The sequence below is a fragment of the Salvelinus sp. IW2-2015 genome, linkage group LG32, assembly GCF_002910315.2.
Source record: "Salvelinus sp. IW2-2015 linkage group LG32, ASM291031v2, whole genome shotgun sequence".
In the NCBI taxonomy this organism is placed as follows: Eukaryota; Metazoa; Chordata; class Actinopteri; order Salmoniformes; family Salmonidae; genus Salvelinus; species Salvelinus sp. IW2-2015.
The window spans coordinates 218,895-235,014 of record NC_036871.1 but is presented as its reverse complement, the minus strand read 5'-3'; the positions used below and the strand labels follow the sequence as shown (position 1 = coordinate 235,014).

At 42.2% G+C, this 16,120-nt stretch overlaps 1 protein-coding gene across 1 annotated transcript in view; it reads right to left on the bottom strand.

Annotated features, from left to right (window-relative positions):
• Positions 1–648: 648 nt before the first annotated feature.
• The window catches only part of kcnq3 (potassium voltage-gated channel, KQT-like subfamily, member 3), a 122,762-nt gene continuing 107,290 nt past the window's right edge, over positions 649–16,120 (bottom strand). The window contains exons 13-16 of the mRNA XM_023978031.2: positions 12,478–12,609; positions 6,984–7,085; positions 6,756–6,843; positions 649–4,344 (exon numbers count right to left, since the gene is read on the bottom strand). Coding sequence (XP_023833799.1) covers positions 3,541–4,344; positions 6,756–6,843; positions 6,984–7,085; positions 12,478–12,609 — 1,126 coding nt within the window. The 3' untranslated portion in view covers positions 649–3,540. The remainder of the gene's footprint in view (positions 4,345–6,755; positions 6,844–6,983; positions 7,086–12,477; positions 12,610–16,120) is intronic.

The following is a 16,120-nucleotide window of genomic DNA, read 5'->3' as shown; positions in this document are numbered from 1 at the left end:
GCTAGCTAACGTTATGTGACGTGTATGGTCTTACACGTTGTTTACCTAGGTTCATTGTTTACCAACTAGCTAGCTACATGTCTTAACAAAAGTATACATTTCAGGTGCGTTCGTAAATTCAGTCTGAGTACGCCAGAGCGCTGAGTAAGTGAATTTACAAACGCGCAACACCAGTTGATTATGGCCGGTGTCAGTAAACGTCAGCAAAAAAGCATAATGAAATTATTGCCAGCAGAGCTGGTTAGGCTGTTTTCATGTTATCCAGAGGTAAACAAATCATCGGCCAGAGCGTCAAGTGTGCGTTCTGAACGCTCCGAGAGTGAAACGAGATGGGTGGGGCTAAAGCTTAAGAGGGTGTGAACGATGCTGAATGGGTGTAGACAAAGAAKAGCTCTTCACTAGRTACCAAAACATTCAAAGGCCATTTTCTCAAAAGTGAGTTTACAAGTTTATCAACTTTCAAAGCATTATTACTTTCTCATTGTTCCTCAAAAATGCAGTGTATTATATACCATGTTGTAGTCTTTACTCTTCTCCAATGTAAAAAAAACAACAACACAATGTCAAATTTTGCTACTTAAGACTGATTTGAGCCAGTTGGTCACATATAAGAAAGATCAGGAAACTTAAAAAAWAAAAATAAWAATATTTTAACATGTATTTAACCCCTTATTTTTGTCACTAAACAGTCTCCATATATACTTCCATTCATTTTTTCAACTGGTTCTGGAGGACCTTCAGACGAGTCTTGTGAGGCCTGTACGAACAACCAACATGTTCGTGCGAGTCTCACCATTACACAGAGGGGTCCTATTAGTGTGTAGCCCAAACTGTGCGGACGCTACAGACAGAAGTTGGCAGATCAGCTGTACCGACTTCAGACAAGTCCTAATCCGCTTGTGGGGGCYGTAGAGCAAAACGGAGAACACCATCATGTTCGTGAGAGTCTCTTCTTTCCATAGAGTCGTCATAATAGTTTAGACGCTAGAGACGATTTTGTGAGAAGACTGATTTTCTGGATGTCTCATGGTCTGACAAACACTGCTCTAGCTCTGTCACCTTTCACCACAAATGCGGAAGTGTTACATAGATATCTCTAGCTCAAACTGACAGATTTCTATGGGGATTTTTTAAATGCTAATTAGATTTTCTGCAGGGGCGCAGACATCAACCTTAGGGCGTTAAAGGGCTACAGCCAGCAGAACAGGATTTAAACCAGCAGCCCTTGCAGTTATGCAAGCACATCACCTGTGGCATTAAGGCTGACCTTTTGGCAGAGGCAAAATTAAAGGTTACAATAGCACTGCCAATATTTTAAGTTGAATGTGGTACAAATCACCTTATAGTGGKAGCACCAATTCTTAGACTATGAATTACAGTAGGCTGTTTGAGAAGGTTTGAATCCTAAGCAACCTGCATACACATTGTTTGAAGTACAATAGACCAACATAGCTACTGTAGTAGGTCAAAGCTGTTTGCTGAAAAACCTTGGTAGAGMATGGGTAGAGTAGGCATTGTGGTGCTCATGTGAATTTCCTTTCTCTTTCAGCGTCAGACCAATGTCTACTTCTCACTTAAAACATTGTTTAAAATTAACAATTATTTTAATTTTGTATTTATGTCTTTAATCTTTAATTCAATCTGTATTGTAAAATATAAACATGTAGATAGATAAACCTTTGATTCTAACATTTGGCAARTCTTAAAGACTTTGTGTGTATGCTGTATGTCTGGTTGAGAAGATGTCATACAACCAGATAAAGCCATTTTGTTTCATTCCAATACATTTTTGTTATCTGGTCAGATTACACTTCTCTGGTTGTTAAAAAGACGTTAGCAAAACTTCCTCAGAGTAGGGCATCATAAAAGACAGCATAATGACGTAATTGCAAACATTTTTTCCCACTGGATTGACATCTACAAAGAAACTACATTTTCCCTTTTAAACCAAAAAGAAAATAAACCATTTTGGAAAAACACTAAAAACTTCAATGTTACATTTGTGAGGGGGAATTTTTTCTCTCACTTTTGTTCATATTTCTTCAAGTGATTCACATCATTGTGATTTATTTGCCAATCTGCTCTCAGTAATAAAATAAGACATTACACAATTTTTTCACTTATCATTAAAGTTGACCTACATCATGCTACACTTGTCATTACACTCTGTGAAAATGTAATGATATTGTCACTGTTTTCTCATTTTACATACTATGTAGATTATATATTTATGGCATAGACGTATATGTCATATTATGGTATTATTCTAGCTGTTTTAAGATATTGTACTATTTATATAGTGTTTTGTCATAAGTCTAAGTACATACAATATTATGTCTTTTTTGAAATTATGGAATCAGAATTTGTGATGCAATCTTGCTAGATAACCGTTTATTCTAATCTAGACGTGGCATGTGCAAATTCACTTTAAGCCTATCTGCCAAATGATCTGTAACGTATCATGCAAGATTTGGTTCTTACCATGCCTCATCACAGAACTTACTTGAGTTGTCCTGAATGTGTCATTACAAGTTTTTTTTAAGATGCAAAAACCTCTGTATGCCAAATAAATCTGTGGTGTGTCAAAGAGGAAGCGTTGTCTCTCATTTAAGGATAATAGTGAATTAATGACTATGATTTTATGTTTGAATGTATTTCTGACAGGAACTAAAACAACCTTTCAAAAACCGCACAGCACGAAAGAAGAAGGGGCATCCCTATATTGTCTATTGACAAAAAGGAAGCAGAAGTTGCCTTTTCTCTCTGGCTTGTCATTCTTTTCCCAACTCACACATACATTAGTAAGCAACACGTGTACTGTACTAAAGAATGAGACAGGAGACTTTTGTTTAAAATATCCAGGTCAACCGTCTGTAAATGGTGCATCATCATGCAAACCATGCAAAATGAAAAATKCAATGTATTTATATAAAAAAATAAGTATTACAAAAAAATGACAGTATTTATAAGTACCATTCAAAATTGTTTTCTTTTTCCTGAAACTTGAACATTGCAGGGTCTACGACATAAAACTGCATGCGGTACATGCAGTGCGGTTTGCTATGCAGCGATAAAGGTTTGGGCGTATATATTTTTTTCATCTTAGCGTTATGTATGTTGTGATGAGTGCGCTGTTACTGTACAAAGTCTGTTAACTATTCGAACGGTGCCTTTTCTTTTCGTGTGTGTACGCAGTCTTGAGACCTTGGCTTTCTCTGAGCCACCGGGTCACACAATGAGTGTAGGGTGTAAACCAAATTGAGTCAGGTTTCAGAGTCAATTAAATCCGGATCGAATTGGGGTCTATGGGGACAAAGTCTATCCAAACTGACTTGGGTGTAGAGACATGGATTTCACCCAAAATAATTGACGTGTGCCGATTGAACTCGCACATGGCGTTGAGTTCAGTGATGTCCGTTTAAGCCAAAGACAACTGGCTTTTAGAGGCATGGGTTTAGGGCCTTAAGGTTGTCAATTTGACTCAAACTAAATAAGGTTGGTGAGGAGGTGTAAGATAAAGGAATAAAAATGAGGTGCGACTCAGGGCGGTGTGTTCCATACAGAATCAGGGAAGCCCTCTCCTGTGGATGACATGGGGAGTTGCCCCCCACCCCCGCTGGGCGTGAAGGGTTCCGTGTCTGTGTCCGTCTCCCCCTCTGCCAGGTAACGGCTGTCCCGCAACCTTCCCGACCCCCCTGCTGTCCCCAGCGTGGGGTCGTCCCGATCCTCGCGCTCCCCCGATATACTGAACCCGCTGGGTGAGCGATCCAGCTCCTCATGGTTCACAGAGAGCATGGATAGCGGCGAAGTGTCCGTCACCGCTCTCTGCCCCATGGTCCTGCCCAGCCCCAGCGTGAGGTGCTCCGTGTAGGGACTTTGTGGTCCATGCCCTCCATCCCGTCCAGCCACCTGGGTGTCCAGGAGTGAGCTGATGGGGAGTACGTTGGGCCGCTCTGTGTAGGTAGGGATCGGGGCTAGGTGGTGGCCAGGTGGGGCTTGATGGTCAGAGGGGATGTAGCCACCCCCAGGCAGCCCCAGTCCCCCAACTCCTTCYGCCCCTCCAGCTGCAGCACTGGGCTCCCTGCGGTAGCTGTAGTAAGGCGTCACTTTGCTCACAGGCACCTGGTAGGACATTTTGGGGCATGTCTCGGTGTAGTTGAAGAAGACCCGGCGGATCTCAGTGTAGCCACAGCCCTCCTTGCCGTCAGAGCCTGTGTTGCCTGTCACATGGTCAAGGGGCTCCGTGGTCATGTGGGCGGCGCCGGCCGAGTCCACCTGAAGGTGCTCAGTGTGCTGGATGTGCATGTCCACCAGAAAGTCCAGCTTCTTCTCCATGTCCTCCACCTGAGACCACACAACAGTTACTCACCTACATACTGGCACTACTACAATCCTACACTCTAAAGAAAAAAGGGTTCCAAAAGGGTTCTACTGAGGGATAGGGTTCTACAAAGGTCCATTTTCATCTGAAGACCCCTTTCTTGGAAACGAGGGTTCCTTGTAAGGCAAAGGGTTCTACCTCGAATCTTTTTCATTCTAAGAACTATTTTTGGAAGAAGGGGTTCTTTGATGATTCTTTGGAAGGATAGAAGGGTTCTACATATACATCTTTTTTTTCTCTTTTAAATAGTGCCTGAGCATCAGGAGGTTGAGTAATCTGATATGTTTCCAAAGATAGGTGTGAGAATGTTTTAAAAACTATACCTATATGGGACTTTTTGTGGATGCTTCTAGTATTCCCTTAATCATTTTACCTATACAGTACTGACATAGTTGATATCTTTGCCATGATTTATGTCTTTCAAATTAGTATTTTATTGTGCAGAGAGTAGAGGAATTGAAGGGAGTATGAGTCAACCAGCAGTGTATTGTATGGTACACAGCAAATTGGACAATTTGACATTGTGTTGATTTTTCCATCTAACATTTCTAGTGTTGATTCAGAAGTTTAATTAATTTAACACAGTGGTGTAAAATATTCCCAGTGTTGGTGTTAGAGATTCTCCGGTACTTTTGTATACTTTTTAGCCAGAAATTTTGCATTTCCTGTACCTGTACCTGATGTACTGGCCTGTCTCCTGGTAGCGCCTCCATGCTCTGGACACTACGCTGACAGACACAGCAAACCTTCTTGCCACAGCTCGCATTGATGTGCCATCCTGGATGAGCTGCACTACCTGAGCCACTTGTGTGGGTTGTAGACTCCGTCTCATGCTACCACTAGAGTGAAAGCACCACCAGCATTCAAAAGTGACCAAAACATCAGCCAGGAAGCATAGGAACTGAGAAGTGGTCTGTGGTCACCACCTGCAGAACCACTCCTTTATTGGGGGTGTCTTACTAATTGCCTATAATTTCCACCTTTTGTCTATTCCATTTGCACAACAGCATGTGAAATTTATTGTCAATCAGTGTTGCTTCCTAAGTGGACAGTTTGATTTCACAGAAGTGTGATTGACTTGGAGTTACATTGTGTTGTTTAAGTGTTCCCTTTATTTTTTTGAGCAGTGTATATATTTTTTTACCTTAGTTTATTCAGTAAATATTTTCTTAACTCCATTTTCTTAAAACTGCATTGTTTTTGTAAGTAAACATTTCACGGTAAGGTTGTATTCGGTGCATGTGACAAATAACATTTGATTTGATTTCCTTATATGAACTATAACTCAGTAAAAMAAAATGAAATTTTTGCATGTTGTGTTTAGATTTTTGTTCCGTATAAATGGATTATTGTCTACCTGCCTCTCAATTTCCCTACCTATCTGCAATCCAATGTCCCCAAAATCTACATTTCCTAACCTTCTCCTTCCATTAATTTGGAATTGTGTTACATGAGACCACTTTTGAAGTCTGAAAACATCTGACAAACTTTGATTTTGGAGTGTATTGTCCCCTTACATGTTGTTTTAAAATTCTTGCAAGAATGTTTCAGATGAACTGCATGTTCACTCATTAGATGGATCTCCAATTGAAAGTGTTCCCCAATATAAATAATTAGGCATTTGGATTAAATATGGAATTGACGTTAAAAAACCCCATAGATGAGCTGGTTAAGAAGCTAAGATTTAAAGTTGGCTTTTTCTACAGAGAGATCCTTTCTCTAAGCAGTAGGAAGCAGATTATTCAGTCAACCTTTTTATCTGTTCCTGATTATGATGATATTATTTATCAAAGTGCAGCTGCTACTACTCTTAAACCCTTGGATGCCATCTACCATCGTGCCCTTTGTTTTGTTACAGGCGACAGTTTTGATACTCATCACTCCTGTATCAAAAGGTTGGCTGGACTTCGCTAACCCCCTTTTGTATTTACAAGGTCCTACTTCATAAACTTCCGTCTTACCTAAACTGTGCTGTTGAAGTATAGACACCCGAGTTGCCTAACCCGTTCACAGGATTGGTTAACTCTTGAGGTTCCTAGGGTCTCCACCGAGCTAGGTAAATCTGCTTTTAGTTTAAAGCCCCCTATTGCTAGAACAATATTCTAAATACATTTAATCAACGTTCTGGTGCCGTTCGGGGCAGTTTAGAGTATTGATCGGGGACTTATTTGTGGAGGAATGCAACTGTTTTTGCAGGTGATTTATGATGTTTTACTTGTGTTTCCCATGACAGTGTTTTTAAGAAAAAATGCGTATGCATATTTTGGGTATAATATGTGTTGTATTGTGCAGGGCACTGAAAGAGAGACATGGGCCTCAGGAGCACAACTGGAGAAAAAGGTTTGAACATGGACTGATAAGGCATTTCCTGTACCTGTCTCTCCACTCTGACAAATCTACCCATCATGCTTTGGTCTTGGTCAGCATCTGGAATGGATGCTTTGGCTAGATAGGACTCGTGCCTGCAACACATTTAGGGATTAACACAGTTTGATCAGAGCAATGCAGTACAAGACGCCAGCGCCACACATTGGTATAAATAATGCAAGATTGTATGACGGTGGGGCAATGTTTTGACAGAAAATGACTTTTGCAGTCAGACCTTGGTGACTGTTGAGTTGGAAAGCCAAATGGGTTCTGTTTGTTCTGGCTCTTCTTATGTTTCGGGGTCAGAGGGGCACCAGGGGCGAGGATCATGTCTATTCTGAAAAAAAAACAAAAAACAAGAACAGATAACATTAGTATGAACAGATATTGTGATATGGTTTCAACACAAAGAATCATGGGCTCAAATGTTCTCCGCATAAATAGCACAAATGCTAATAAGTGCAACGAAAGGATTAGTTAAACTTCCCTTTTTTACACAGAAGTTCATGGCGGAAAGTCAGTTTAGATGTATATGCTTGAGGTTGAGAGGCCTCACCTTTGGGATACAGGTCAGAGAATTAATTGAAATGCAGTTCTTGAATTTGAAATAATGTCGGTCATTTTGGTGAGGAATTGTGAATTGATTTKTATTAATTTCCTATTTTGTCAGGATTAAAATGAAATTGAAGAAAAACATACCACAGCATCTCACAATTACACAGCATGCACTGAATTGGTGCCCAAAATGTACATGTTTACTTAAAACATGTACATTTTCACCACCTTGGAACTCATGAACATTATAAACATCAAATTGTATTTGTCAAATGCGCAGTACACAACGGGTGTAGACCTTACTGTGAAATGCTTAGTTACAAGCCCTTAACCAACAATGCAGTTCAAGAAATAGAGTTATGGAAATATTTACTAAATAAACTAAAGTTTAAAAAAAATAACAACAACAATAACGAGGCTATGTACAGGGGGTACCGGTACCGAGTCAATGTGCGGGGGTACAGGTTAGTCGAGGTAATTTGTACATGCAGGTAGGGGTAAAGTGACTATGCAAAGATATTAAACAGCAAGTAGCAGCAGTGGAAAATACAAAGGGGGGGCCATCAATGTAAATAGTCCGGGTGGCCATTTGATTAATTGTTCAGCAGTCTTTTGGTCGAAGACGTGGCGCTCCGGTACCGCTTGCCGTGAGGTAGCAGAGAGAACAGTCTATGACTTGGGTGACTGGAGTCTTTGACAATTTTTGGGGGCTTCCTGTAATGTAGACGCTGGGAGTCGAGAAGCAGATGCAGGTGGTAAGTTTAATATAACAAGTAACAAACTGCCCTTTTTCAGGACCCTGTCTTTCAAAGATAATTCGTAAAAATCCCAAATAACTTCACAGATCTTCATTGTAAAGGGTTTAAACTCTGTTTCCCATGCTTGTTCAATGAACTATAAACAATTAATGAACATGCACCTTTGGAACGGTCGTTAAGACACTAACAGCTTACAGACGGTAGGCAATTCACAGTTATGAAAAATTCACAGTTATGACACTAAAGAGGCCTTTCTACTGACTCTGAAAAACACCAAAAGAAAGATGCCCAGGGTCCCTGCTTATCTGTGTGAACGTGCCTTAGGCATGCTGCAAGGAGGCATGAGGACTGCAGATGTGGCCAGTGAAATAAATTGCATGGTCCGTACTGTGAGAGGCCAAAGACAGCACTACAGGGAGACAGGACAGACTGCTGTTCGTCCTCGCAGTGGCAGACCACGTGTAACAACACCTGCACAGGATAAATACATCTGAACATCACACCTGCGGGACAGGTACAGGATGGCAACAACAACTGCCCGAGTTATACCAGGAATACACAATCCCTCCATCAGTGCTCAGACTGTCCGCAATAGGCTGGGAGAGGCTGGACTGAGGGCTTGTAGGCCTGTTGTAAGGCAGGTCCTCACCAGACATCACCGGCAACAACGTCGCCTATGGGCACAAACCCACCGTCGCTGGACCACACAGGACTGGCAAAAAGTGCTCTTCACTGACGGGTCACGATTTTGTCTCACCAGAGGTGATGGTCGGATTCGCATTTATCGTTGAAGGAATGAGCGTTACACCAAGGCCTGTACTCTGGAGCGGGATCGATTTGGAGGTGAAGGGTCTGTCATGGTCTGGGGCGGTGTGTCACAGCATCATCGGACTGAGCTTGTTGTCATTGTAGGCAATCTCAACACTGTGCGTTACAGGGAACATCCTCCTCCCTCATGTGGTACCCTTCCTGCAGGCTCATCCTGACATGACCCTCCAGCATGACAATGCCACCAGCCATACTGCTCGTTCTGTGCGTGATTTCCTGCAAGACAGGAATGTCAGTGTTCTGCTATGGCCAGCGAAGAGCATGGATCTCAATCCCATTGAGCACGTCTGGGACCTGTTGGATCGGAGGGTGAGGGCTAGGGACATTCCCCCCAAAATTTCCAGGGAATTGCAGGTGCCTTGGTGGAAGAGTGGGGTAACATCTCACAGCAAGAACTGGCAAATATGGTGCAGTCCATGAGGAGGAGATGCACTGCAGTACTTAATGCAGCTGGTGGCCACACCTGATACGGACTGTTACTTTTGATTTTGACCCCCCCTTTGTTCAGGGACACATAATTACATTTCTGTTAGTCACATGTCCGTGGAACTTGTTCAGTTTATGTCTCAGTTGTTGAATCTTGTTATGTTCATACATTTACACATGTTAAGTTTGCTGAAAATAAATACAGTTGACAGTGAGAGAACGTTTCTTTTTTTGCTGAGTTTAGAACGATACAAAGTAGACGTAGCGTCTAGTCATCAACAACAGAAACAATACTGCTTGGGGAAWGAACCTAAGGGAGTGCCAGATAAATGGGAGGTAATGGAGTCCAGGTGTGCCAAATGATGAAGCGCAGGTGCGAGTAATGATGAATGCCAGGTGCATGTAATGATGGTTCCCAAGACTGGTTGTTAGTAAACCGGTGACGTCGAACACCAGAGGGGAGGAGCGGGAGTAGACGTGACAGTACCCCCCCCCCCAATGCGCACCTCCAGCCGCAGGACGACGCCGGCCAGAGGGACAGCCCGAAGACGAGGAGCGGGCCGGTCCGGGCAGCAAAGATGGAAATCACGGATATTTTTGGGATCCAGAATGTCCTCAGCCGGAACCCCACAACGCTCCTCTGGACCATACCCCTACCAGTCCACCAGGTACTGTCACGCCTACAATTTTTTGAGGATCTGGGGACCCATGCCAAATCTTTTCAGTTTCCTGAGGGGGGAAAATGTGTTGTCGTGCCCTCTTCACGACTGTCTTGGTGTGTTTGGACCATGATCGTTTGTTGGTGATGTGGACACCAAGGAACTTGAAACTCTCGACCCGCTCCACTACAGCCCGTCGATATTAAATGGGGGCCTGTTCGGCCCGCCTTTTCCTATAGTCCACGATCAGCTTCTTTGTCTTGCTCACATTGCGGGAGAGGTTGTTGTCCTTGCACCACACTGCCAAGTCTTTGACCTCCTCCCTACATGCTGTCTCATCGTTGTCTGTGATCAGGTCACTGTTGTGTCGTCAGAAAACTTAATGACGGTGTTGGAGTCGTGTTTGGCCATGCAGTCGTGGGTGAACAGGGAGTACAGGAGAGGTCTAGGGTTTCCGGGATGATGGTGTTGATGTGAGTGATGACCAGCCTTCAAAGCACTTCATGGCTACCGACGTGAGTGGTAACCCTTTAGGCAATTTACCTTCACTTTCTTGGGCACCACAGGGACTATGGTGGTCTGCTTGAAACTAGTAGGTATTACAGACTCGGTCAGGGAGAGTTTGAAAATATCAGTGAAGACAGTAGCCAGTTGGTCCGCGCGTGCTTTGAGTACACGCCCTGGTAATCCGTCCGGATTAGTTTTTTATTTATTAGTATTTTTTTACCCCCTTTTTCTCCCCATTTTGTGGTATCCAATTGGTAGTTAGTCTTGTCTCTGTAACGTTCCTGACCTGTTTTCTGTTGTTTTTGTATGTGTATATGGTCAGGGCGTGAGTTTTGGGTGGGCAGTCTATGTTTTCTGTTTCTATGTTGGTTTTGGGTTGCCTGGTATGGCTCTTAATTAGAGGCAGGTGTTTTGCGTTTTCCTCTAATTAAGAGTCATATTTAGGTAGGGTGTTCTCACTGTTTGTTTGTGGGTGATTGTCTCCTGTGTCGTCGATGTATGTACCATACGGGACTGTTTGGCTGTTCGTTCGTTTTGATGTAGTCTGTTCCTGTCCGTGAGTTCTACGTTTAGTTAGTTTAATTCATGTTCAGGTTTCGTCTACGTCGTTTTCTTGTTTTGTAATTTTGTAAGTGTTTGTTTTCGTGTTGCCATCGTTTCAAATAAAGAGATGGCTTATTTCCCTAATGCTGCGTATTGGTCCACTGATCCTTCTCTCCTCTCCTCATCTGAGGAAGAGGAGGACAACAGCCCTTACAGTCTCATCGCTGCAACTGCCGTTAGGACTCGGGAGAGGCGAAGGTCGAGAGCCATGTGTCCTCTGAAACACAACCCAACCAAGCCGCACTGCTTTTTGACACAATACCCACTTAACCCGGAAGCCAGCCGCACCAATGTGTCGGAGGAAACACCGTATACCTGGCGACCGTGTCAGCGTGCACTGCGCCCGGCCCGCCACAGGAGTCGCTACTGATGTGACAGGTGCCGTTAATACAGGTAATGAGTGGAGAACAGGAGGGCTTCTTAAAGAAAAACTAACAGGTCTGTGAGAGCCGGAATTCTTACTGCTTGGTAGGTGATCAAATACTTATGTCATGCAATAAAATGCAAATTCATTACTTGAAAATCATAACGTGATTTTCAGGATTTTTGTTTTAGATTCCGTCTCTCACAGTTGAAGTGTACCTATGATAAAAATTACAGACCTCTACATGCTTTGTAAGTAGGAAAACCTGCAGTGTATCAAATACTTCTTCTCCCCACTGTATATACTGTATTCTATTCTATTGTATCTTAGTCTATGCTGCTCTGACATTGCTCCTCCATATATTTATATATTCTTAATTCCATTACTTTACTTAGATTTGTATGTATTGGGTATATGCTGTGAAACTTTTAGATATTACTGCACTGTCAGAGCTAGAAACACAAGCATTTCGCTACACCCGCGATAACATCTGCTAAACACGTGCATGTGACCAATAAAATTTGATATGTACAAAATAAGTTACAAACCATACGAAAAAACAAACAAAATAGCACAGTCGGTTAGGAGCCCGTAAAACGGCAGCCATTCCCTCCGGCGCCATTATATCATTATATCACTTTGAATAAGATTCTAACTTTGAACAACTCTCATATACCCATTGTTTTTGTCAAAATTGCTCCAGCTCAGTACATTTGGTTGGGAGTCATTGATGGACAGCAATATTCAAACCTCGTTTCTCATTTTAAAGCAGATTTAAGTCAGGACTGAGACTGGACCATTCAGGAACACTCAACACCTTTTGGAAAGCCATTCTGGTGTGTCTTTGGGATTAACATTTGATGACATCAAATGTAAATCGCTCTTTAGATTTCAATTTAAAACAGCAAACTGAAGAATGTGCAAGGGGTGTGTAGACTTTCACTAGGTACGGTAAATCAAATGCTTTGGGTAATACAATTTACGGTGCTGTTCAATGTCAACTCAAAATGTAACCCCAACTCTGCTTACCTTGTCTGGAGGTATTTGATTCTACAGAGCATGTCTAGGTGGCCGGCAGAGTACTGCTCGATCACATCCTTGACATCATAAGGTCTCAAAGTCTCCTTAAACTTCTTCTTGTTCAAGAGGAACTTCATAATCCTGTAGAATAGAGTATAACTGAATTACTTAATTTTTCCAGAGGGAACTTCATTCATCCTGTGAGACAGTGTCCACATTGGGTTAAGTGCAGCTTGTCTTTTGACAAATCAGAACAAGTAAAAAAGTACCATAAATACCATACAAGCTGGATGAAGTGAATTACCTCCTCAAATGTTTTAAGGCAATTAGAACCCGATAAATTGTGAGGAAAGCAAATCATTAATAATTAACTAAGTCCAATCAGAACATGTGAAATGGTTAACAATATTTTACAAGGACACCTGTAAATCAAAATCAAAGGCAGGCCTCAAAAACCACAATACAGAACAAAAAAACTAATTCTAACCTGCTTTGTAATAGAGAGCTGGGACAAAAGTAACATGGAGTGAAAGTAACGGCCATTTTCTCAGATAAAACAGAAGCTAAAATGACATAGTGACGTCAGCACGTTCCTAACGTGGAGGACGACCTCCTTGCAAAAAGACAGCCCAATCAGACCATGTGTTGCTGAGTTATCAACAAAAAGTGATTTTGAGAGATATACGTTTTAAAAAATGAACCCGGAAGTGTTTTTCGGTTGTAGAGTTGTGTTTAGTTGTTTAAGGTTCCAAACATGTCAACTAGTGACTAAATGACAGCATAGGTTTCAAGTATCATGCTATTTAGATGTTAGCCAAGGAGAAGTTACAGGAGAGATGGGTGGGACGAAAGTAACACACGATAACCTGGAATAAAATAAAATAAACGTTTACGCACAGGCCATTGTCTCCTCTAGTTCATATTCCTTTTATAATGTTAGCAAAAATATCAACAAGTGACTGAATGTTTGAAMATTATATGACATTCAAATGATGCCGTAATCAATTGACTTGATGGATCATCCTCTCACATAGGCTTTTATCGAGAGGTTAGTGGCTAGAAATATATCTTTATGATTCTGGGGGTCAATTACCTTATGCTAAGACATGGAAATGTGATAAGCATGATGAGTTTGCTGTTCGTGAAGAGAATTAAGATGTTTATTCTTTCAAGACACGAGGAGCGCGCATGACAAGGACAGCTGGAGCACAGCTGATTGGTTGGGCTAAGCATGAATAGTAATTGAAAATGGTGCACTTCTCACCTGCTGTTATTTCAGTCCCAAGGCTGTGTTAATCCCGCTCCGCCGGCAGGTACAAAAGTATTGCTGCGGTAGTTATGTTCTCGGTCAATTTAATTTAAACTCAATGACCCTAGAAATGAAATTACAGTTGCTAATGGTAGTGGACACACAGTTGAAGTCGGAAGTTTACATACACTTAGGTTGGAGTCATTCAAACTCATTTTTCAACCACTCCACAAATGTCTTGTTAACAAACTATAGTTTTTGCAAGTCGGTTAGGACATTACTTTGTGCATGACACAAGTAATTTTTCCAACAATTGTTTACAGACAGATTATTTCACTTATAATTCACTGTATCACAATTCCAGTGGGTCAGAAGAATACATATACTAAGTTGACTGCGCCTTTAATCAGCTTGGAAAATTCCTGAAAATGAAGTCATGGCTTTAGAAGCTTCTGATAGGCTAATTGACATAATTTGACATAATTTGAGTCAATTAGAGTTGTACCTGTGGATGTATTTCAAGGGCTACAGTCATGGCCAAAAGTTTTGAGAACGACACAAATATTAATTTTCACAAAGTTTGCTGCCTCAGTTTGTATGATGGCAATTTGCATATACTCCAGAATGTTATGAAGAGTGATCAGATGAATTGCAATTAATTGCAAAAGCCCTCTTTGCCATGCAAATGAACTGAATCCCCAAAAAACATTTCCACTGCATTTCAGCCCTGCCACAAAAGGACCAGCTGACATCATGTCAGTGATTCTCTCGTTAACACAGTTGTGAGTGTTGACGAGGACAAGGCTGGAGATCACTCTGTCATGCTGACTGAGTTCGAATAACAGACTGGAAGCTTCAAAAGGAGGGTGATGCTTTGAATCATTCTTCTTCCTCTGTCAACATGGTTACCTGCAAGGAAACACGTGCAGTCATCATTGCTTTGCACAAAAAGGGCTTCACAGGCAAGAATATTGCTGCCAGTAAGATTGCACCTAAATCAACCATTTATCGGATCATCAAGAACTTCAAGKAGAGCGGTTCAAATGTTGTGAAGAAGGCTTCAGGGCGCCCAAGAAGGTCCTGGCGCTTGCTGGACTATCTCCTAAAGTTGATTCAGCTGCGGGATCGGGGCACCACCAGTACAGAGCTTGCTCAGGAATGGCAGCAGGCAGGTGTGAGTGCATCTGCACGCACAGTGAGGCAAAGACTTTTGGAGGATGGCCTGGTGTCAAGAAGGGCAGCAAAGAAGCCACTTCTCTCCAGGAAAAACATCAGGGACAGACTAATATTCTGCAAAAGGTACAGGGATTAGACTGCTGAGGACTGGGGTAAAGTCATTTTCTCTGATGAATCCCCTTTCCGATTGTTTGGGGCATCCAGAAAAAAGCTTGTCCGGAGAAGACAAGGTGAGCGCTACCATCAGTCCTGTGTCATGCCAACTGTAAAGCATCCTGAGACCATTCATGTGTGGGGCTGCTTCTCAGCCAAGGGAGTGGGTTCACTCACAATTAGACCTAAGAACACAGCCATGAATAAAGAATGTTACCAACACATCCTCCGAGAGCAACTTCTCCCAACCATCCAGGAACAGTTTGGTGACGAACAATGCCTTTTCCAGCATGATGGAGCACCTTGCCATTAGGCAAAAGTGATAACTAAGTGGCTCGAGGAACAAAACATCGATATTTTGGGTCCATGGCCAGGAAACTCCACAGACCTTAATCCCATTGAGAACTTGTGGTCAATCTTCAAGAGGCGGGTGGACAAACAAAACCCCACAAATTCTGACAAACTATGCAAGAATGGGCTGCCATCAGTCAGGATGTGGCCCAGAAGTTATTTGACAGCAGGCCAGGGCGGATTGCAGAGGTCTTGAAAAAGAAAGGTCAACACTGCAAATATTGACTCTTTGCATCAACTTCATGTAATTGCCAATAAAAGCCTTTGACACTCATGAAGTGCTTGTAATTATACTTCAGTATTCCATCGTAACACCTGACAAAAATATCTAAAGACACTGAAGCAGCAAACTTTGTGAAAATATATATTTGTGTCATTCTCAAAATGTTTGGCCATGACTGTACCTTCAAACTCAGTGCCTCTTTGCTTGACATCATGGGAAAATCAAAAGAAATCAGCCAAGACCTCAGAAAAACATTGTAGACCTCCACAAGTCTGGTTCTACCTTGGGAGCAATTTCCAAATGGCTGAAGGTACCACGTTCATCTGTACAAACAATAGTATGCAAGTATAAACACCATGGACCACGCAGCCATCATACCACTCAGGAAGGAAACGCGTTCTGTCTCCTAGAGATGAACGTACTTTGGTGCGAAAAGTGCAAATCAATCCCAGAACAACAGCGAAGGACCTTGTGAAGATGCTGGAGGAAACAGGTACAAA